General features: G+C 45.6%; 1 protein-coding gene across 4 annotated transcripts in view; it reads right to left on the reverse strand.

The window, feature by feature from the left end:
* The window catches only part of WRAP73 (WD repeat containing, antisense to TP73), a 1,098,908-nt gene that overhangs the window by 503,225 nt on the left and 571,342 nt on the right, over window positions 1-24,341 (reverse strand). For all 4 annotated transcript variants that reach the window (XM_069610231.1, XM_069610230.1, XM_069610233.1 and 1 more), the window contains one exon: window positions 17,025-17,111. In XM_069610231.1, the coding sequence (XP_069466332.1) occupies window positions 17,025-17,111 (87 nt within the window). The remainder of the gene's footprint in view (window positions 1-17,024; window positions 17,112-24,341) is intronic.

The following is a 24,341-nucleotide window of genomic DNA, read 5'->3' on the forward strand; positions in this document are numbered from 1 at the left end:
TGGACACAAGGACAGTTTGCATTATTTTGATGACAAGACAAAGACTGATCTTTAGTTTTAGCTTCCTAGGCAGGGAAACCCTTTAGGATAGGGACAGAAAGGCCTTTATTCAAACCCTTTTATTTTAATAAAATGTTTAATGTTGAAAACATTACACTTTGTGTCTGCCTCTCATTTCTGACTGCTCAGATACTACATAACCTAGTTGGCTTTTCCAATCTTGTTGCATTGCAAAGTGTTCATAATCCTTTCTGTTTTAGGTAGGGCGCATGCATGCCTGTCAGATTATCAGTTCATCGTATCTTTGTCGCCTTTCCTAGCCTTGGCACAAAGCACACACATCTCTTTCACTGTTTTACATAGGGCGTATGCCAGTTCAGCTCTCTCAGGCTATCGTACATTTGTTGGCTTTTCCAGCTTTGGTATGAAGTGTTTGTATCTTCTTCGCTCTCTTTTACATAGGGTGTGTGCCCGTTTTGTTCTCTGAAGCACTCATACCCTTGTCAGCTTTCCCAGCCGTGGTCCTCTGTTCGTGATGCACCGGTCTCTGTAACCCAATCGGTTTTACAAATCTTGAATACCAAAGTTCATGGCCCTCAGTTGCATTTTTACTTCAGGGAGCGTTTGCTTCCCTGTTTGTGCGTGTCCCATCGACAAATGCTCTTGCTGCGTGGAGCTCAGCTACCCAGGCTCCCTTCTTTCCTTTGGTCTCGGCATCGGTTTGCCGAGCGTCAGGCCTACCACTGCTCTTCCGTGGTCGCACTCAGTTAAGATGGTTGTGCTTCTGTCTCCTTCTCTTGACCAGAGCCTCTCGCTCGGTCAAAACTACCACCTTTCAGTCTCCAGCTAGCAGTGCTCTCTTCCTCCATGCGACTGCTGGTTCAGGAGCCTGGTGCGGCTCCACCCCTCCTGGACAATGTCTCTATGGAGGCTCACCTCTGCGTAGGGATTTCTCTCCTCCTTCTGTAGGAGTCACTCCCAGATTTGCAGTCTGCTCTGCTCTTATGCACATCATTATAAACCTAAATTTGTCTGTCTTCTTTGATTATGCCATTCCGACGAAGTTCAGCATTGCCTGAAGCCAAAGGAGGGAAAGAAGGGTCTTTGTTATAGTCATAACAGGAAATAACAAGTCTTTCCAACACCCATATAGGCAGAACAACAAATTACTTACCGCAGGTAATGTCCTTTCGATTTTATGTTCCTCCCACGTATTTCTCATCCTTGATATCTCCTTCCAGCGTCAGCTGCTTCTGTAATGTATTCCTTAGTAGAAAGTGCTGTGCGTCGACTCGATGCCCCTCGATGGCCTTGTCCGCTCTCAAGCAATATATATATATATATATATATTACACGGCCACGGTAATGGCTGTGTAGTTATGGTTAAGTTGCTAATCCCATAGGAAGAGCACTTTTTGGGCGGCTTATAACTTCGCTCTCCCTGGACGAATCCTCATCAAACTGTAAAAAAAAGAATACGACCCACTCTGAATTATTTTGCAAAGTTTGGTGAGGTTTGGTCCTGGGGCAAGGGGGGGAGGGAGGGGGCAAAGTTATAGGGGGGAGTCCCAAATTATTTTTTTTTTCCCATAGCCCAAACCGCTGAACGGATTTTCACCAAATTTGCAGCAGGAGCAGCGGCTTAGTCCCGAAAACGTGCTTTTGTAAATTTGGTGAAAATCTGTCCAGTAGTTTTTTTTTAAAAGGACCAAAAAGTAGGTCCCACAAAATTAGTGATATCTATGTCCGGTCAGCGGACAGTGTCCTGATTGGTTAAACGGCTTGCGTCATGTCCGTGGACAGCGACGCATTCGCTGATTGGATGTGAGGAGCGTGAAGTGCGTCAGATTTTTGTAAACGCCCGCCATCTTTGATTCGCGGACAGCGGCCGATGTCCGCGGACATCGCAGTAAAAACATGAAAAAACACAGCATTCCACTTGTCAAACTTATCAAATAATCTCCGGGGAGGTGAGGGGTGATGAGGATGGGATGGGATATGGCGTCAAGAAGCAAAAATAACAGGTGTTTTTTGCCACAAACAGTCCTGTGAAAGTTCCCGAACACCTTAGCATTACAGGGTTGGTGAAATGCAGTTCTTGGATGGCTTATAACTTTGCCGCCACTTAATGGAACTGCATGCAATTTTGCATGTATATTCCTGGGCTGATCCCGAGTATGCAAATTTGCCGGAATTCTGTCATGAGGGGGCAAAATTAAAGGGGGGGTCCCAAAATAATGTAAAGGCTAATAAATGAGGTGCCATTTGACAAATCCTCATTTAACTTGGGAAACTGATAAAACATTTAGATATGAATGTTTTTCTGAAGTCTGGTAGGATTTTGTGGAGAGGGGTCAAAATTAGAGAGGGGGGTCCCAAAATAATTTAAAGGCTTATAAATGAGGTGCCATTTTGACAAATCTACACTTCATTCGGCAAACTGATAATAGGTCAAGATATACATGTTTTTGTGAACTTTGGTGGGATTCTGTTGAGAGGGAGCAAAATTAGAGTGGGGGTCCCAAAATATTGTAAAGGCTTATTAATGTGGTGCCATTTGACAAATCTACACAAAGGTTTGAAAAAAGATGATAGATTTAGATGTTTTCATACAGTCTGAATGGATTTCGTCAAGTGGGGGCTAGGTTATATGACGATTGTATGTGGATACATTTGACACTTTTGAAAAAATAAAAAAACATGGGTGGATTTCCAGCAAACCTGCGTAAGGAGCATTGGCAAGGACCTACAAGCATGGTTTTGCAAATGTGCCAGTGTTTTATTATTTGACAAGTGTCATAATGTAGCTAGAAAAAATAGCAGTATACCTTTAGTGACTGAGGGGTAGCCTGTGGCCATGGGCAGTGGCCAGATTGTCCGGGTCATGGAATAGGTCATAATCTGGCTACTGGCCATGACCACAAGAGACAAAACATAGGATTAAAGTGGCCATGTCCACTTGGGACTGGCTTTGTGGTAAAGCTATTCGAAATTAGGATAGATTTGAAAGGCAAGAAAAATGTGCTCGTGGTAATATGGTCATAGGGTTCTCTTTTTGCCTTCTACGGCTGCTATGGAAAGCGAAGAGGCACCCTGTATGGAACCCTCACATTCCCCTTCCATGGTGGCCATCCTGGAAAAGGATTTTCCTTCCGACAGCGGGACGCCACAGGCTTCCCGGTGTAGGAAGAAAAATGCTATTTTTTAGCACCCCGGGTTCCCGCTTTGGGAACCTAGGGTGCTAATGGCCTTCATCCCCCATTTCAGGGACTGGAATGGGGGGATAATGGTCCAAAGAACTCGTTAGCCACTCTCACTTCGCTTGGGCTGATAACTTGGGCTGCTGGGCCGGTATCCACTGTTCCTGTCCCTGGAACAGAGGATGAACGCCACAATATTCCCATTAGCAAATGGAAATGTTGGAAAATCTTATTTAATCTATGTACTTTACTGAGAAATATAAAGTAGATGGAGTCTTTACATTTATTTTTTTAGTTCTATTTTTTAACTGTGAAAGGTGGTTCCTAAAGGAATATGTCGTTTGTTGTTTTTGGATGTATTTTTTTGGCAGGAGAGCAGAGAACGAAAGGTGCGGAGGGAAATGAGGGAAGAGCAACCAAACAATAATATGTATGGGTAGGTAGAGAAGGGAAAATGTTGCGCGTGTGTTATTTCTAAGGTAGGGGGCACTGTTTCCCATGCTCCTTGATTACAGCAGTGGTGGTGGCTCTTGGGGAGGAGGGATGGCATTAGCTGATGCCATTTTAAGAAAAATAGCAGTTTTGCTAAAAGTATGTACTGTATACTAGATTGTTAATGGATAATGAGTAGGAATAGGTGTTGGAGCTGTGCAAGGGAAATGTTGAAGTTGGAAGTTCCGAGATCAGTAGAAAATGCAGTTCTGAACTGTATGCCAAGCAGAGATCTTACCGTGAAGTGCGGACGGGTTCTCAGACACGTCATCATGCCGCGCGCCAGCATATGGTCATGTGGCACTGTCCGGAAGGTCCGCTATGAAGTAAGATGTTCGTAGACTTCTACGGATCCAAAACAAGTTGAAATAGTTGCAAAAAGTGTATAGAAGTGTAAAAATTATTCCAGATGGTGGGAAATGGCAGAGTTTTAAGGTGAAACTTTGGAAATTGGACACAAATATTGCTATATCAGGTAAGTATGATATTAGTAAGTTGTAGGAAAATAGCAATGCACTGGTAAAAACCTATGAAATTCAATGAAAAAACTTTGTTAAACGGACGTTATGGTTCCAAGTAAAACCGAAAAACCCCTGAAATTCGCCAGTTATGGTAAGCTAAGCACCCATAACTCGCGCCACCACCGTGCACTGCTAAGACTAACACCCAGGACATCAAAGATGACATCACAAATGTCATTGATGACATCACACGTGAAATACATTTTGATGAAGTCTCTACAAAGAGTTGTGTTTATATTGTTGATAACGATGTGAGGCGTGATCGGGAGACCTATCATGAACTACTTAATCTATTAAAGAATGTACTCATCTAATATTGTATTGGAGTGTTGTTGTTAATACAGAAACCTAATCATATATAAACATAGGCAATGACTGCAGAATGCACCATAGAAGTACACTATTTATACTATTGTAATTTTGGATAGTACAATAATGAATGCTCCCTTATCAGAGTTTTGAGTAATGTTAAACATGCAATAACTAGCTAACAAGTCAAGACTTACAGCACTGGTACAAATCGGAGGCACATAAATGGAAACTAAAGTAAGGAAGAAAGAAACTGCATCATCAGAAAATGTTAATGACATTAAAGTTTATCTTCATGTATACAAATGAATTGTGTGAGGTCTGCTCATTTCCCCATGTATGTGCATCATGAGCTGAGACCAAACCCTAAGGAAATTACTTAAAGAACATATGACAAGGTTAACATCTAGATATATAGCACCTTTTTAAATTGTATTATTCTGACTGCCAGTGAACAAAACACCTGGCCTATATATGTCAAGGAACAAAAACAAGTGGCCCAGATATGTGATGTCATCAGTGATGTCCTGGGTGTTAGTCTTAGCAGTGCACGGTGGTGGCACGAGTTATGGTTGCTTAGCTTACCATAACTGGTGAATATCGCGGGTTTTTCTGTTTTACTTGGAACCATAACGTCTGTTTAACAAAGTTTTTTCTTTGAATTTCATAGGTTTTTATTAGTCCAACTTAACCATAATGTCCCTTTAACAAAGTTTTTTCAGTGAATATATATATGCAGCGTGCCCGTTCCTTCAGTTCAATTTTTTCAATCTCTTCAAGCACAGACATTCGCAAAGTCAAAAAAGACCAGACGGTAAAAGATAGGTAGATGTAATACACAGAAATTCTTTCTAGGGGGCAGGATGGGAGGGGCAATGAGGAATACGTGGGAGAAACATCCAATTGAAAGAACATTACCAGGGGTAAGTAATTTGTTCTTCCAATGGATTGTTCCTCCCAGGTATTCCTCATCTTTGATACACTCCCAAAGCACTATGATGTAGGTGGTGGGAACAAGAACTTTTTTTTAATCATTAACGCTGTGTAAGATAGCTTTCCTAAATCTTGCTTCCTGTCACAACGCAGAGTCCAGGCAATAACATTTTGTATATGTATGCAGAGAGGACCAAGTGGCAGCAGCGCAGATGTCCTGTGCTAATACATCTCGCTGTAAGGCCAATAAAGTGGCAACACCCCTAGTTGAGTGCGCCCATAAACCAACAGGAACATCTTTACCCGCTAAACTGTAGCACTCTGATATGCAAAGTATAATTCAGCGGGACAAGGTTTGCTTGGTCACAGCCCGTCCTAGCTTATGACTTCCCTAACCCACAGAAAGTTGGCAACCTTGCCTAAGTTTCGCCAGCCTGGAGATGGAAAAGCTGAAAGCCGTTTTAGGATCAAGACAACGTCTCTTCCTCCTGCTTGGAGGGATGCGATGGGGGGATAGAAGTATGAAGCAAAAGGTTTTGAGTCATGTGAAATTCTGAAACTACTGTTGGTAGAAAGTTAGGACAGACTCTCAAAACAACCTTCTCCTTGTAAAAGGTGGTAAAATGAGGCTTACAAGAAAGCCTGCAATTCAATGACACCATGCGCTGATGTAATGGCCGTTAAGGAAACAGTTTTGAGGGTTAACAAACATCTTTAGAGGGCATGAATGTAGTAGCTCAAAAGGAGCACCCATGAGGAATTTCAGCACCGGTTCAGGTCCTACACTGGTATAATGAAAGGGACCGGTAGGAACACATTAGAATTGGACTACAATTGGGATGTTAAAATAGGATCCCTGCTCTGTTGAGGGCTTCAAAATAGATTGTGCTGCCAGATAGCCTCTTATAAATGGCAATCTGAAGACCCTGATGGGCCAAATCAAGCAAAAAAAGACCCCCCCCCACTGGTGTGTCACAATCAAAAGGATCCACATTCTTAGCTCTGCACCAGCTGCAAAACGTATTCCAATGGCAGCTGTACAGAGAGTTCGTTGTTGGTATTCTAGCCGAAAGCAACAATTCAATTACGTCTTCCGGGAGGTCTCAATCTTTGTATCTAAACATTTCAGAAACCAGGCGTGAAGGTCGAGAGTCCTGATCTCTGGGTGAAGAATGAGGCCTCCCTCTTCCGAGAGCAGGTCCTCTCTTTGGGGAAGACGAATTGGAGGGCAGATGGACATGTCCAGAAGGTCCGGGTACCACGTCCTCCTGACCCAATCTGGAGCAATCGGAATCATGAATTTCCGAACTTCCTCAACCTCCTGATGATGTGAGCAATGACGGGGACTGGAGGAAATGCATATAGGTGTGGAAAGTTGCAGTCCACTACAAATGTGTCTACCAGAGCTCCTATGAGGAAGGTTCCTGAAGCAGAACAGGTCGCACTTCCTGTTGACACTGGATGCAAACAGATCCACTTGAGGGGTTCCTCAAAAGGCAAATATCTCTTGAAGGACTTCCTGAGCTAGCTCCCACTCGTCGGAGACTGCTTTGCCCGCTCAGAGCGTCCACTGCCATTTTCTCCTCTACGGCTAGGTTAATGGCTGTGAGAGAGAGAGAGATTCCTTCTTGAAGTGCCCAAAACCAGAGCTGCATTGCCTCTCTGTACAGTGGTAGTGACCATACACCTTTTTTGTTGAGATACTGCATGGCCACTGTGTTACCTGTCATTATCAGGACATTTGTTCCCCATACAGAGGGCAGAAAGGCCCTCAGCGCCTGTCTGATTGCCCTCAGCTTCAAAAAGGTTGATGTGTAGTTTGGACTTCAATAGAGACCGACGACTGCTGATTGTCAGGTTGCTGGTGTGAGCTCCCCAACCTGTGAGGGAGGCGTCCGTAACTACTGTAATCTCCAGCCATGGTTGCCAAAAGGTTCCCCCTTCAACACGTTTCCCTGGCACGCCCACCACAGGGGATCCTGCGCAACTTTGTATGGGACCTGAAGAAGGTCCATCATCCTTCCGGGGAACTTTAACCATTGAGATTTCAGGACCCACTGAAGAGATCTCATTCTCAGACAGGCCTCTGGCACCAGGAAAAATGCAGAAAGCCATCAGACCGAGCAGCCTCAGAAAATCAAAGGGCGATGGACGTTGGGCATTCTGAAACTTCATGAACATCTGCTGAATGTGTTGAGCCCTTAGCTCGGGTGGCAAGGCTTTCCCTGAGGAAGTGCCCAAGACCACTGTAATGAATGGAAGCTTTTGGGACGGTATCATGAAATTGAAGGAGAAGCCCAGTCTGTGGAGAGAGTGACAGGTAAAGCCGAGATGTTCCAGGAACTATTCGGGGGAACATGCCTTAATTAGCCAATCGTCCAGGTATGGGTAGATGTGAATCCGCTCCATCCAGAGACTTGTTGCCACTACGGCCATTAACGGGTGAAAACCCTTGGGGGCAGAGGTGAGTCCAAATGGCAGTACCCGAAACTGAAAATGAGAACTGCCAATGGCGAACAACAGGTACTTCCTGGGCTTGTGATGGATAGGCACATGAAAGCAAACATCCTACAGGGCCAATGATACCATCCAACCCTGGAGCTGGAGGGCCTGAAAGATTTGAAAGGGAGACCATTTTGAACTTGTCCTTCCCAAGGAACTTGTTCAAGCATCTAAAGTCCAAAATCAGTCTGAATCCTCTGTCTTCTTTTGAGGGGAAAAAAAAAGGTGAGTACCACCCCCAGTTCCCCTCCACCACAGGTACCAGCTTATGGCATCTTAATCCAGCAGGATGGAAACATCCTGCAGAAAGAACAGATCTGGAAGCTTGAGGAAGTTGCTCCCTGGTGGATAATCTGGAGGTCATCTTAAGAAAGGGAGGCAGTAATCGTGGGCTACTGTTTGCAAGGCCCAAACATCGGAAGTAATGCCCTACCACTCTTCCAAATGCCGATTGAGCCTTCCCACCACAACAGTCCTGTGGACCAAGGCCTCAGAGGGGTTTTGGTGCATTTGTGGGAGTGGCTGATGCCAAGAAGGCTGCTGCTTGGGGAGCCTTTCCACCAGGACCTCATCCACCTCAAGAAAATCTTCACTGGCACCTCTGACCCCTTTGCCCTTATGAAAGATTAATATCCAAAAGGCCAACCGCTCCAATTTTGAGGAGTCTGATGGGGCTGCTGTGGTTCTCTTATTGCCGCACCAAGCGATTTTACAGGCCAAACATTCATCCGCTATGCTTCCGAATAGATGTGAACTATCGAAAGGCATGTTCAATGTTGATTGAACATGAACTGCAAAGACAGACTTAACACAGCAATGCAAAACTGTGCAAAACAGTACTGGGAGTCATAGCCCTGCTGACACGGTCGGCAGAATCAAGGCTAGACTGCAGAGACTCGCACATATGATATTTTATTAATATTACGCTCATACACAAGTGTTTCACAGCGCGACAAGTCAAGGGAGGGGAACAGGGGAGAACAAAACAACGATCTTACTAGGCCAAGCGACATTGAGAACGCGCAAGTGCATGGGAAAGGGAAAAGAGGGAAAGGGCATGGTAGAGGGAGAAGTGGAAAGTGCGGAACAGAGGAGAAACAGATAAAATAATAATAAATAAAGGCGATAAAAGGTGGTAGTGCAGCCAGCATGTGGCAAGTGCTGGGTTTAGCCGACAGCAGATTTGATAAGTGCAGAAGAAAATCAGGGTGGTGCACTGTATGGTTACAGATACAGACCCCAGTGCAAAGGGTGGCCCCGGAGGCAGTGCAGGAGGGTGGCAGGCTGAGCAGGTACCTGGGCCCAGGGGACAGAGGGTGAACAGGTGTACAGTGCCGAATGAGAAAACAGATCAGCGGGGGGGGGGGGGCAAAGGCAGAAGCAAAGAGGAAGGTCTTGAGGTGCTTCCTGAACTGGAGATGGTTCTCCTCAAGTTTCAGAGTGGCAGGGAGGCTGTTCCAAAGGGAGGCCCCAGCCGAAGACAGATCTAACCCCAGCTGGTTTCTTTGAAAAACGACTGACCCTGAGAGAGTTAGAGGCGCGAAGAGCTCGAGAGGGGAGGTATTTACGGAGTGATAGTTTAAGGTATTTTTGGACCAAGGCCCCAGAAAGCCTTGTGGACAATGCAGAGGGTTATACATTTTATCCTTGCATCCACTGGGAGCCAATGAAGAGATTTCAGAGCTGGAGAGATACGATCCCAGGGATTGAGGCCAAGGACAAGTCTCGCAGTCTTGTTCTGGATTAGTTGCAAAGGGCGGAGAGTGGAGGCAGGTAGATTTAGAAAGAGGCTGTTACAGTAGCCCAACCTAGAGAGAACCAGAGCTTGGGAGAAGTGAGCTTCTGGGGGAAGTAGAGGAAAGGCAGAGTACCTCGGAGGAAGTGCAGTAGGAAGTTTGACTTTTTAGAGACATCAGAGATGTGGGAGGAGAAAGAAAACGTGGAGTCAAAAATGTCCCAGAGGTTCTTAGCCTCGCAGGTAGGGGTAGGAGGAGGGCCAAGGGAAGCCAGCCAGAGAGTGAGGGGAAAGGATGGTGAAGGTGTACCGATGAGGATCTGTGTCTTGTTGGCATTTAGACAGAGATCGTTGGCGGCACAAGAATCTTGAATGGCAGTTAGGCAATCGGAGATGAGAGGAGGTGGCAGAGGGAAGCCTGAAAATGAGGAGTCGTCAGCATAACACTGGAAATTTGAACAGAAAATGCCAATGCAGCGGGAGAGAGTTGACGGGTATTGGTTGAAAAGCCAGGGCGAGAGGTTAGACCCCTGGGGAACACCACAGGTAGAGAGGGAGATAGATAGGAAGGACCGAAGTTGGACCTGGGAGGGTCGATCAGAGAGGAAATAGGTCAGCCAGGCCAGAGCCTGATCGGTGATACCCAGGTTGTCATGGACACGGTTGAGCAGGGTAATGTGGTTGACCATGTCAAAGGCAGAAGAGAGATTGAGTAGAATGAGGACAGAGGGAATGTTACAGTCAAGGCTGGAGAGCAGGTCTTCACAGATGTTCAAGAGAGCAGTTTGTGCTTCTGGCAGCTCTGAAGCCAGATTGGTCGTCATGGAGGGAGCCCACAGAATCAGAATGAAGGTTAAGCTGAGAGATGGCCAGCTTCTCCAAGAGTTTACCCAAAAAGGGAGTGATGGATATTGGGCGAAAGTTAGCCGGACAAGAAGGATCAGCTGTGGGTTTCTTGAGGAGAGGATGCACAAGGGAGTGCTTCAGAGGGGAAAGGAAGGATCTTGAGGAAAAGGAGAGGTTGCAAAAATAGGCAAGGGCCAGAGCAAGGGTATTGATGTGGTCCTTGATGGTTTAGAGGAACATGGATGAACCTGTTTTGATGAGGCTTTCATAGATCTGACTTGTCTAGCGACCTCATCCGGGGAGAAAAGAGGAAAGGATGAGAAAGAGGGTGGAGGGTAGCTGAAGGAGGGTCAGCAAGCAGAGACGGAAAGGAGAGAGGAGGGGGATGGGAGGAGAGGGTGGACAGGATGTCATGGGTTTCAAGATAAAGTGAGAGGCAAGGGCATTGCACAGAGCCAGGAGGCCAGAGGAGGGGTTGAGACTGCGGCAGGGTTGGCCAGCTCCTTGCAGATTTTAAAGAGTTCGGTCAAGTTGTTAGATGCTGCAGAGACACAGGGCTTGAATGTGGACTCTCTTCTTGGTGCGGACAGAAAGTCGGTATTGCCTTTGGAGCAGGCGACAGGCCAGTTTGTCAGAGGATGAACAAGAAGCCCACCATTTCCTCTTAGCCGCCCTACACTAGCTAGGTCGGAGTCATACCAAGAATTGCACTTAGCTTTGGACTTCAAACAAATCCTCATGACAGGGGCAAGAGCATCAAGAGAAGAATAGAGCAGTAGAGCAGGGACAGGGCTGTGTCAGGGTGTGTGCCAGCCAGGGATGGGGGGGAGAAGGTGGCAGCAAAAGACTCAATTGACACTTCATGGGCCGGATGTCCGAGAAGGTAGGTAGCAGTGTTGGGGTAGGCTTGGGGGGGAAGAGAGGGAGAGATGAGGAGGAGAGGAGGCAGTGATCGCTCCAGGAGAGAGGTATGGTCAGAGGAATAGAGAGAGGGAGGCCAGAGGAGATCAGGACGTCAAGTGTGTGACCTGCAGAGTGAGTAGGACCAGAAGGGAGGATCGCTAGGGAGAGGGAATCGCAGAGGTCGCGCAAGAGCACTAATGAGTAACAGGGAGAATCAAGATGGATTTTTAGGTCCCCAAGGAGGAGGAGTTGAGTCGTTGAGGCCAGGAGGGAGGAGAGATCTGCCCACTCAGAGAGAAAAGAGGAGATTTGACCAGGGGGCTGTTAGAGAGCAGCAACAGCTAGGGAGTGGCAGAGAGAGAGAGCGAGAGAGAGCGAGAGAGCGAGAGGGAGAGAGAGAGCGAGAGCGAGAGCGAGAGAGAGAGAGAGAGAGGCGCAGAGAGAGAGATAGAGAGTGGCAGAGCGAGAGAGCGAGAGAGCGAGAGAGCGAGAGAGCGAGAGAGCGAGAGAGCGAGAGAGCGAGAGAGCGAGAGAGAGAGAGAGAGAGAGAGCGACTGCAGACAAGGCATTCGAAAGAGAAGTAACTGAATGGGGATGATAGAGGCAGGAATCCACTCAAGAATGATCAGGACTACACCCCCTCAGGGCCGGGTTGATCTGGACACGGAGAGGATCTTGTAACCATCAGGGAGGAGAGTGTCAAAGCTTGTAACAGAGCTGGCCGTGAACCATGTCTCGGTAAAACCGAGGACATCAAGGTCAAGTTCTACTAAGACGCGGAAGATGTCAGAGGAGTGTTTGACAGCAGAGCGAGAGTTGAGTGGCAAGATGAAGAAGGTTGCCAGCCTTAAAGACTTTCCGGGGAGGGGTACAAACAGAGGTACACCCTGCAGAGGTGTGGAAGGAGCCAGAGGTGGGGCAGAGGATGAGGGAAGAGAGGATAAGTTAGTCAAGGGAGGAGAGGAGGGGACAGCTGGAGAGACGGATCAAAGGAGACATGGCCTCCTTTCCATCCTTGATGTTTACGAGACCATCCCTTTCCTCCCCTTCTGGGATATGTTCCACAGACACAGCTATGACATCTCAGAGTGAATGTAAATTTGGCCAGGGCACAAGTAGAGTTAATGGATTTTAACGCCATGCTACTGGCAGAGAACACACTTGGCCAATGTGTGAAACTTGTTGTCATCCCCATCAGGTGGTATAGTCAGGTAAGCGGCAGCCCTAGATGATGAGGTAGCAGCTTGCACTACCTAACCTTCGGGAGCTGGATGTTTGGACAAAGATCTGGATCCACACTAGATGGTTTGTATTTTCTAGTGAGGTTTTTACTCACTGCAGGGTTGGTGTCCGGGGCTTCCCAATTGGCCATTAGCCTACTTTTTAAGGCAGTATGGTAAGATAAAATAGGATCCTTTTGTGTGCAGTTATCTATAACATCAGCAAGGTCATCATGCTGGTAAACAGTGTTGGGCCTTCCCCATCCTACATACTCTGTAACCCTATTCATAAGCGGCCTGTAAGAGGCCTCTGCGTGACCAGTAAGGTCCGATTAAGCAATCTCCACCTCAGGAAAGGTATTTAGGCCACTTGCATCTTTTAAAAGGTCAATTGAGTGTTCCATCCTAGACTCCTCTGAAATCATAGCCTCAAACATTTGGGGTCGCAAACTCAAGCCAAAAAGGAGGGATGTCTCGGTCAGAAGGCTCATCCTCCTAAAAAATAGAAGACGACTTTTAAAAGTCTTTCTTAGGTAGAGGCTTGAAAACCTTCACTGGTTCTATCGACGAAGAACTCGACCCATGACTCGATGGGGTAACAGAGGAATGAGCCCTAGACCTCGAGGCTTCGAGTGAACTCGAGGGGGTCGAAGGGTTTGAGCCCGGGCTCAATAGCGCACAAGCTGAAACCTTGACAGACATCTTCTCGGCCATACGAAGCGTGATGTGGTCATGGGACTTCTTTGGCTCTTTGGAAGGGGCGCGAGAAGCTGCCTTCTCAAAAATCTAACATCCACATGGTGAACGCCCCGCCTCGAGCTCCTTTCATCTGAAGATCTCCTCTTCGAAGGAGTCATCAATGGGCATTTATATAAGCGCCTACCCGTGGCAAGTTTCCACTTCATCTGTTTTAGCACATTCCCTGTCATGGACTGACAGGAAGCATAGTCTTCCGTCTTGTGCTAGAGCTCGAGACACCGGCTGCAAACATGGTGTGGGCCAGTGATGGACATTTTAACCCCACAATCTGTGCATTTCTTATAGCCGGTCTTTGGAGTTGACATTTCGAAAAATAAGTTAATATGTCGTTGATGAACCCCTCCGAAGCAAACAGTGCAGCAGAAAAACACAACTGAAGTAATGGGAGTGGTGTGTGCGATATATACAGTCAGTGACGTCATGCTCGAGAGTATATGGAGGCATCAAGTCGACGACATACGGCGCCCTGAGAGAGAAAACATTTTCTGAAGTAGACGGCGCTGGAAGGAGATATCAAAGATGAGGAATACGTGGGAGGACACAATCCATTTGAAATTGTGTTTTGGTCTTAGAATTCCTGTACACAAGAGGGGAGTAACTTCTAGGGAGGTCCCACTTGCCCAGACCAATAGGGAGGGTCTTGCTTAGCGGTCTCAGCTCCCTAGCCTCAAAGGCAGTGCCCTCCCCACCCCCGCTGGGGAGGAGGGACACATTTTCCAAATTCGTCACAGTACCAACCATCCCTCTGCTGGCTGCATCACTTCAGATCTGCCTTATTGGTGTAAGTACCATGACTTTAGATGTATGTGCTGCATCTAAATACACCTCTATGTGTGACCTGCGATTTGCCTTTGAAACCAACGGCTTGTTCCTAAAAATCAAGCTGCTGTAGAAATTCATTAGGTACCACCTTCGCTGGAGAAAGTTCACACAGTAAACCAACTGGTGCAACCACCTTCTGCTGGTCATCGCAATTTCTCTTAATGGTGTGGCCATTCAGGGCTGGATAGTCATAAATGGTCCATCAATGTGTCAGTGGACATCTGCTACTTACATTTCCTAGACGGTGGCCTTGTTAATGTAATGAAGGATAAAGAGGCCACAGGTGGTGCACTCATGGACAAAGCATTCTCAGTTTGTGGTGTAATCCCCTCCATGATGGGCAGAGGGTAGTTTGCTCTGTATCTTTGAAAAGCTATTATGTTGCTCTGTGGACTGAGTGCCTGTCGATAATGCCATTAATGCTGTATTTGATGCTGGGATGAGGGAGAAAATGTCCTTTTCCGGCTAGGGTGGGCTCCATAGACTTCTCGCCTGCTTTACCCTTTTTCCCCATGGGAGAAGAAAGCCCCTTCGATTGGTTCTATTTGTCAAAAAAGCAGTTATTGAGCCAAGTAATGCAGCTTACCATGCTTTACCTTTCTCCAACACAGTTTATTAAAATTAAGTGATTTTGAACTATATGAATATTTCATGCTTGGCTTGTTTTTCCGTTGTACGAACAATTTAAAAAGTTTTAGTATGTGCATCTAAAGGCCATCTAACACCTTAAATGACTTTTAAACACACTAAGTGGATCAATGCTCTGACAAAAGCCTACTCTTCAAAACAAAAACAAAATTAAACAAAAGGTAAAGTCCCCCATAACTCAATTTCCCTTTTCTTTTCTCCAACCATAAACACAGTTCCTGGTGAGAACTGTCTGTAGCCCATTAATGCAGTCTTACTCTTGCAGTTTAGGGATGGAAAGAAGGAAATTAGTGACCAGCAGCGTTGAAATGCATTTAACAAGGCAGAATCCCTTTGAAATTTAGTAGGTATAGGTGTAGATAAGTTAAAAGTTAAAAAAGGGAATCTCAAATCTTAAACACATTTTCTGATCTTTACATGATGTTGCAAAAGAGAAGGCGTTTTCCTACTAAGATAAAATAAAAGTGGGCATCCATGGGGTAGGATGGATCTGACACCCCAAATTATTTAAAAAGAAAAACACACATCTGGAAAAACTGGATGTACTGTAAAACTATCAACAACTTGTAAACAACGTTAAGAACTTGTATTAGTCAAGTGGAGTCAGATCACTGCATTTTCCCATTAGCATGGATAACCATCACAACGATTTCCATTTATGGATCTTTCAGGAGCAGTTCATCAAAGGCAAGGATACCGATACTGCCGCCTTAATAGGCCCTCTGTCAGCTTAGCAAAATTAATCTATTTTGCAACTCCTGTTGGGCCTGAATTCTTGCGCAAGAGTCCAGGGACAATAGGACCTGTTGAGGTGACATGGGTCCTTTATCAGAATTCTCCATCCAGCCGCAGACGTCCCTTTTCCCCTTATCCGGGGTACACCCAGTGATCCCCTAACCCTTCACCCCTCTCCACACTCCTAACCTAGGGGATACCCTGAGATCCCTGCAACTTCCATGACTACAACTGTCTTCTCCTCGGTCTGCAAGTCCCCCTTTCCACAACCCATTTCCCCTTACACTCACGTCGCTGCAGCTCACCAGCCTGCTCCCTTTCTGCCTGCCACATTTCCACCTCGCACAATGCTAGCCCTTCCTTATTTCGGGAAGGATTTCCTAGCCATAGTTTGCCTACAATGCTCACAACCTTGAATAAACTTTGAAAATAGGTTCTTCCAGTCATGCTTTGATATAAATGTCATGAGATAATGCCAACCACTTTTTAAATGAGCTTAGAATTGGCAGATCTATACACGTGCACATAAGCATTGCAGTTGTAACATGCTCACAAATTAGAGCCAGACAGAATGTAGATTTCAAAAAAATAAAAAGACCAAGTGGAACAGAGGTGAAAAGTTCCAATCTTTGGTCATACTATTTCGTTAAGGGTTTTGGCAATCTTCCAATCACATCTGATGGCTCTGTGCCCATCTCAACATAGTCTGGTTTTTTAGATTCAATTCCCAATCCTCTCCAGGACGAGGTAGGACTACTTAACCAAGCTTAGACCTATATGGTAGACACATTCTACCTGCATTTCCTCACAACAATGTTTTGACACCTTAGTGATTATTCACTGGTTACACATTTGTGGTGTGAAAACACAGACTCTGAAACCCCCCACTTCAGTGTGTTGTCTGTCTGTGCAGATTCCACTGTTCCTTCATCCAAACAAGTAACCCAATGCCCATTACACTCTGATCAGGCTATCCTGACGGCTAATGTTCTGATCACACCACTCAATTTAGAAAAGAACATCAAAGGTTAGCACTAATTTGGACTCCTCCAAAAGTATGCACTGGGCTATGCTACTTCCCTACTGTCATAGCTTGTTGATTGCCGGACATACCGTAAGTGCTCATATGTGGCTAAAAAGGTACCATTTAAATGCATGCAGCAAAATATGTTTTGCTTAGAAGATCTTATAGGAGAGGCTTCAAGCACAGAAAAATATAATGAATGGCGGAAAGCGGGTTAGTGTGGTGGGAAAAAATATGAGTTTACAAATATTATGCTATGCTCGATTGAGGATTTAAAAACAACCTATTACATTACAACAAAAAAAGACCATCTTTTCTGTTGCTGTGAAGTTTCTATTCACATATATTTACAGTCAAGAAATAATTTTTTCATACCTCCAGACACGTATCCCATGCAGCCAAAACACAGCCGTTGGGAGACCACTCAATACCAGCCAGATCTTGGGTATCTGAATCAAAATGCTTTGAAAAAAAGAACATGGAAATTAATAATTTATAAAACTTGTTTTCTAACATTTACCTTTGACTCATATTCAAGCATTAGACACTTACAAAAATCCTATGCGCTAAACCAAATTGTTGTACTGATGTATATGCTGTGCAATTCAAGTTTCACTAGCTTCATGAAATGTCATAAAATCATAAAACTTACCTATGGAGCACTATTCGCCAGCTTGTATTCATGTACCCCCCCCCCTCGATTGTCGCTACGCTTGCATTCATGCTGTCCTTTAGGATGCTGAAGTATGCAGGCATGCTTGTAAGAATTTAGCGCATATCTATGACAGAACAGAAAGAAATGTGCACAGACCTAATTATTTTACACAGAAATTGTACAGGATGAAGTAACCCTGTTCTGTTATTTATGGAGTTCGACAACTGTCAACATCTGGTTTACTGGACAAACCAAAGGTTCAACTCCCAGTATAAAACTCCAAAAAGTATTTTCCTTCTCCAGCGTCTGTTATTCAATAATATTGTTAAAGCCTTCAAAGTACAAAATAAAATCTTGTAAGTAACTATACAACTATAACACAATCCATTCAATAAACAAGCCTATTCCTTATAAAAATGTCAAACTATAGGTGTACAACTTGTTTTAAAATAGTATTCTAAATCAAAATCGGTTAATTGAGTTTTATATTTTCTTGCTAAAAAGACAAAATAAGGCATATTTTAGGAATGCAACAAAAGAACAAGTTACTTACCAACTGTAACGTTCTTTCGATTGGATGTTCCTCCCACGTATTCCTCATCTTAGATATAGATATATCCTTACCTTTAGGTTTCGCCTCGGAAATTTTTTCCACTGTATAAGAGCCTCGAGCGCGCCCGTTGGCTTCAGTTCTGTTTTTTCGTATATTATAGTCCATGGATTTTAATAAGTTAATGGCATGCCTCTTTTGACCCAAGCCTTAAAAGAGTTTAGAGTGTAATTCACGTAAACTGTATTGTGGGGTTGGTTGGGAGGGTCGATGAGGAATACGTGGGAGGAACATCCAATCAAAAGAACGTTACAGTTGGTAAGTAACTTGTTCTTCGAATGGATTGTGTCTTCCCACGTATTCCTCATCTTAGATAGACTCCCTAAGCAGTTTTGTATTGGAGGTGGGAGAACAGTATCTTTTTTAATCGTGTACCGAATGGAGTACAGATTTAGCAAACAGACCTCCTTGAGAAGAAGTTAAGTCCAGTGCATAATGTTTTATAAAGGTGTGCATGGATGACCATGTGGCTGCTGCACAAATATCTTGTATAGGGACACCCCTTTTTAGTGTTGTTGAAGTTGCCATGCCCCTGGTTGAATGAACTCTCAGTCCATCAGGTGGTTCTTTCCCGGCCAATCTGTAACATTCTGTTATGGCTACAAATTATCCATCTGGATGATGTTTGTTTAGTTACCGGAAGGCCCAGTTTGCGTCCAGTGTATCCCACGAAAAGTTGATTACACTGACAAATTTTTGCCAATCTTGAGATGTAAAAACTAAGAGCTCTCCTGGGATCTAGTCTATGAAGTCGCTCCTCTTCCTTGCTTGCATGAGGAGGAGGGTAAAAAGTAGGTAAAGTTCATTGCTGTGACAGATGAAAATCCGAAACAATTTTTGGCAAAAAAGAAGGTTTAACCCTAATAACTACTTTGTCCTTATAAAAGATGGTGTGAGGAGGATCGCTCGAAAGCGCCTGCAACTCACTTACCCTGCGGGCTAATGTCAATGCTACAAGGAGTATTGTTTTCAAAGTAAGGAGCCTTAGTGGACAAGAATGTAAAGGCTCAAAAGGAATACATGTGAGAAATTTTAGACCCAAATTCAGATCCCACACTGGAACCTGGAAAGGTATTGGAGGAAAAACATTTAAACCTTTTAGGAATTGAATTATCAAGGGTATTTTGAAGTAAGATTCTTCTTCAGAAGAGCACTTAAAGATGGATAGCGTTGCTAAGTATCCCTTTATCGTCCCAACCTGGAGCCCCAGATTGGCTAAATGTAACATAAAACATAAATTTGTGGGGATATTACGTTGAAATGGGTCCACATTCTTTTCTCTGCACCAGCTACTGAACTTGTTCCAACGACATCGATACAGAGATTTGGTTGCTGGCCTTCTGGCCGAAAGCAAAATCTCCATCACATCATCAGGAAGATCCCAATCCTTGTATCTCAGCCTTTCAGAAGACATGCGTGAAGGTTGAGTGTGTTGACCTCGGGATGGAGAACATGACCTTCCTGTTGCGAGAGAAGATCCTCTCTTCTTGGAAGACGTATTGGAGGGTAGATGGACATGTCCAGAAGGTCCGGGTACCACGTTTTCCTGGCCCAATCCGGGCAATTAGGATCATGGTTTTCCCGAACTTCCTCAACCTCCTGATTACTTGAGGGATCACAGGGATTGGAGGGAACGCATACAGAACTGGAAACTCCCATTCCACCACTAACGCGTCTCCTAGAGCTCCTGTCGGGGGAAATTCCCTTGAGCAGTACAGTTCGCACTTCTGGTTGGTCCCGGTCGCAAACAGATCCACTTGAGGGGTTCCCCAAAGGGCAAACATCTCTTGAATGACTTCCTGAGCTATCTCCCACTCGTGAGAGACTGTGCTCTGCCTGCTCAGAGTGTCCGCTGTTGTGTTTTGCTCTCCGGCTAGATGAATTGCCGATAGAGAGATCCCTTCTTGTATTGCCCAGAACCAGAGTTGCATCGCCTCTCTGCACAGCGGCAGTGACCCCACTCCTCCTCTCTTGTTGAGGTAGTACATGGCCACTGTGGTGCCCATCATTATCAGAACATTCTTTCCCCTTACAGAGGGCAGGAAGGCATTCAGCACTAGTCCGATTGCCCTCAAATCCAAAAGATTGATGTGTAGTTTGGACTCCGATGGAGACCAACGTCCGCTGATTGTCAGATCGTTGATATGGGCTCCCCACCCCGTGAGGGAGGCGTCCGTCACTACTGTTATCTCTGGCCATGACTGCCAAAAAGATTCTCCTCTGAGGATATGATGACTGCAAGCCCACCATTGTAGATCCTGTGCTACTTTGGCTGGGACCTGCAGCAGATCTGAAATTTCTCCTGAGAATTGAGACCATTGAGTTCTGAGAGCCCATTGAAGAGATCTCATTCTCAATCTGGCTTCTGGCACCAGAAAAATGCAGGATGCCATCCGGCTGAGCAACCTCAGAAAGTCGAAGGCCAGAGGATGCTGGGCATTCTGGAATTTTGTTACCATCTGCAGAATGTGGTGAGCTCTCTCTTCTGGAGGCGAGGCATTGCCCGAGCAGGTATCCAGGACTGCTCCTATAAACTGGAGTTTCTGTGATGGTACCATGTTTAACTTTTTTAAGTTCAGAGGAAAACCTAGTTTGTGAAGGAAGTGACAAGTCTTGGACAGATGATCCAGGGCTTGTTCTGGAGAACGTGCTCTGATCATCCGATAGTCTACATAGGGGTAGACATGAATCCCCCCTCTTCTGAGACTCGCTATCACCACCGCCATCAACTTGGTGAAAACTCTTGGGGCGGAGTTAACCCCATTGGCAGAACCCGAAACTGAAAATGAGAATTGCCAATCGCAAACCTCAGGTACTTTCTGTGCTTGAGATGGATTGGCACATGAAAGTAAGCATCCTGAAGATCCAATGATACTAACCAATCCTGAAGTTGGAGAGCCTGAAAGATCAGAGAAAGTGTGAGCATCTTGAATTTGTCCTTCCTTAGGAACTTGTTCAAGTTTCTCAAGTCCAAGATGGGTCTCAGTCCTCTGTCTTTCTTTGGAATAAGGAAGTATGGGGAATACCAACCCTTATTCCTCTCCGCTACAGGTACATGTTCTATTGCACCTTTCTGTAGCAGGGTCAAAACTTCCTGCAACAGGAGCGGATCCGGATGTTTGGCAGAGTTGTATTCCGGGGGTGATTCTGAGGTTTCTTTAGAAAAGGAAGGCAGTAACCTTGGGATACTGTTTCCAGGGCCCAAGCATCTGAAGTAATGCCCCGCCATTCTTCTAGATGCTGTGAGATCCTGCCTCCAACCGGGGTCTTGTGGGTCAAAACCTCAGAGTGGTTTTGAGGCAGCTGCAGCTGAAGGTACAGATGCTGTTGCTGGGGCAGATCTAGCACCTTTTCCTTGCCCCCGAGGAAATTTTCTTTGACCTCTCCGATTGGCCTGCCCTCTTCCTCTTCCAATTGAGGAATAATAGTGAAAAGGACGACCTCTCCAGGAAGATAAGCCTATGTAGGGGCGTTGCTGAGGTTGTCTTATAGTGGCACTGAGAGATTTTGCCGCCGCTTTGGAGGTATGTAGCTTTTCCAAACTTTCATCCGCCTTGCTACCGAACAACCTCGAGCCATCAAAGGGCATATTAAGAAGCCTGGATTGCACATCAGGAGCAGACCCAGACTTTCTTAGCCACGCAAATCTACGTAGCACTGTGCTAGTCGCCATGGACCTGCTGATACTCTCAGCTGTGTCCAAACCTAATTGAAGGCATTCTCCCAACGCCTATTTTCCATCCCTTATAATAGCTAGAAAGCCATCACGTTCTTCCCCTTCCGGGATGTGTTCAGCTGCTGCTGACCTGCAGTCCCACAGGGAATATGTGAACCTTGCCAAGGTACAAGTTACATTAGTAGACTTCAAAGCCATACTGCCAGATGTAAAGATTTTTCTAGACCATGCATCCACTTTTTTATCATCCTTATCTGGAGGGATTGTAGGGTATGCTGCATTATTTGTGGAAGTGGCTGACTGTACTACCAAACTTTCCGGAGTTGGGTGTTTGCCGAGGTGTTCCGGATCAGATGTGCAGGGTCTATATTTTGCCACAAACTTTCTATTTACTGCCCCTAATGCTTCGGGACGTTCCCATGCAGAATGAACCCTTCTCTGTAAGGCAATATGAAAGGGTAGAATGGGGTCTTGTTGGGGTGTTCCAGATAATATGTCATGTCATCATCTTGACAGACTGGTGAACTCCTACCCCCACCCCATAATTCTGTAACCCTGCTCATGAGTTTTCTATAACTCCTATCAACCGGTTCTAATGGATCTGGTTTGTCAAATTCATACTCTGGAGAAGTGTCCAGGCCACTTGCTGTTTGCAAACATTCTTGCAGATCTTGAATTCTTGATTGAGGGTTAATTAACTCCTCTGGAACAGATCTTGTGCCAAATTTGACACCAGCAGAGAGGTGACTTCTTCCTCTTCCGATGAATCTCCCTCATAGATGGATAACATGGTTCTGAAAAAATCATGTCGACTCTCAGGTTGAAAAACCTTTTCAGGCAATACAGGTTTTTCCCTTATTAAAGGCTTGGGCGTCGACGAAAACGTCAATGGCACTTTCGACGACCTCGATGCAATCGTCGAAGGAGCCGTGGAAACCGTCGGAGGAGCTTTTGTGGTTTTCGAGCGTGAACTGGACCTAGCTTCCTTCGAGGGAGTTGTCGACTCGAGGACCTTCAAAGTCTTCGATGACGATGTCGACTTCGATGGCGTATGTTTATTCGATGCCATTTTGTTTCCCTCTGCCTTCGATTTATGCACTGAAGGATCTGTCTTACGAGGCGATTGAGAAGAGTCTCTCGAGGACGCTCTCGATGTCTTTTTATCAGCTTTCCTTGTTTTGGACCTTCCTCTGTCACTTTTCTTGTGAACAGGAGCATGGTCTTCTTTAGCTTTTTTTAGGGGTTCTGAGCGGCGTTCTCCAAAAAATGTTTTAGCATGGAAACTCAAAAAGCTTCCCATTTACTCGGAGAGTCATGCTTTGATGGACATGCTATATATAATCTCTTACGAAGATGTCGAAGAGGATGAGGGAGATCGATGTCTCTCTTAGCCTTTTTAGATTACTAAGAAGACTTTCTCGATCTACTCCTCGAACGATCATTTTTATGATACTTTTTTGAAGACTCGGCCGAGTCTTTCTTTTGTAAAGTAGACTTCGATAAACCCTCCCCCATCGCCAGTTTACCTCTAGGCTCTTTTAAGGCTTTGTGGGTCGACTGGAACGAACCACAATCTTCAGTACGGTGGTCGGAACCGAGGCACCAAAGGCAATTTTTCTGTGGGTCTGTCAGGGACATCTTTCCACATTTTAGGCATTTTTAAAGCCTGTCTTCGGTGTGAAAGGGTTCAAAGAAGACGACAGCTTTTTTCACAGAAAAGACTGAAGCGCCGTTTAACTGGATCCAAAGCGAAGCTAACTGAAAAACGGAACTGAAGCCAACGGGCTCGCTCAAGGCTCTTATACAGTGGATGACGTCTGTGCTTGACAGATGCCGCCGAGGGACATAGACGCCGCGGCCTCGAGTGGAGCGCCCTCTGCTGGAGAGAGAGGAACAAGTTACTCTTACCTGGTAACGTTCTTTCGATGGGATGGTCCGACGACGTATTCCATATCTATGACAGTAATAACCACAGCTGTGCTGCTTCGGAAAATCTTTCGGCGTCTGCGTCCTGCGTCGATACGCCGTCCTCGAGGACCTCCTCCGACGGCCGACGTCACCAGATGTTATAAGTAGGACGCCTGTAGCCTCAATTGTAGTTTTTTCCCAGAACGTGCGGCACCAATCTTCTGCCAGTATGACCACAGAAAGCCTTGCGGAAACGTGAGCTGCAATCGCATAAGAAATTCTGTAGCAGGGTATGCAGGGAGGGAGCGATATGGAATACGTCGTCTTACCATCCCATCGAAAGAACGTTACCAGGTAAGAGAGTAACGTCTTCAAGGGGATTGGGTCCTCCGACGTATTCCCTATCTATGACAAACTCCCAAAGCAGTACCAACGTAAGGCGGAGGGAAAAAAATTTTGAATATACAAATTTAGAATGCCCAATCAAATTGCAGAGTAAAGGACCGCCTTGCCAAAGGCCAGATCCTGCCCCCGGATAGAATCGAGGAAGTAGTGACGTACAAAAGTATGGACCGAAGCCCAGGTGGCTGCATCACAGATGTTATGAATGGGAACACCCCTCTGCAGGGCAGTAGAGGCAGCCATATCCCTGGTAGAATGGGCCCGTAAGCTTACCGGAGGGTCCTTACCCGCCAAGCGATAACATGAGGAAATTGCCAAGATGATCCATCGAGACAAAGTCTGCTTAGTAAAAGCTTGTCCCAAACGCCTTCCAGCGTAACCAATAAAGAGTTGATCGTCCACTCTGACCCGGGACATGCGGGAAATGTAGAAGCTTAAAGC

Source organism: Ambystoma mexicanum, chromosome 8 (genome assembly GCF_040938575.1).
Source record: "Ambystoma mexicanum isolate Mex_15411 chromosome 8, UKY_AmexF1_1, whole genome shotgun sequence".
NCBI classification, from domain to species: Eukaryota; Metazoa; Chordata; class Amphibia; order Caudata; family Ambystomatidae; genus Ambystoma; species Ambystoma mexicanum.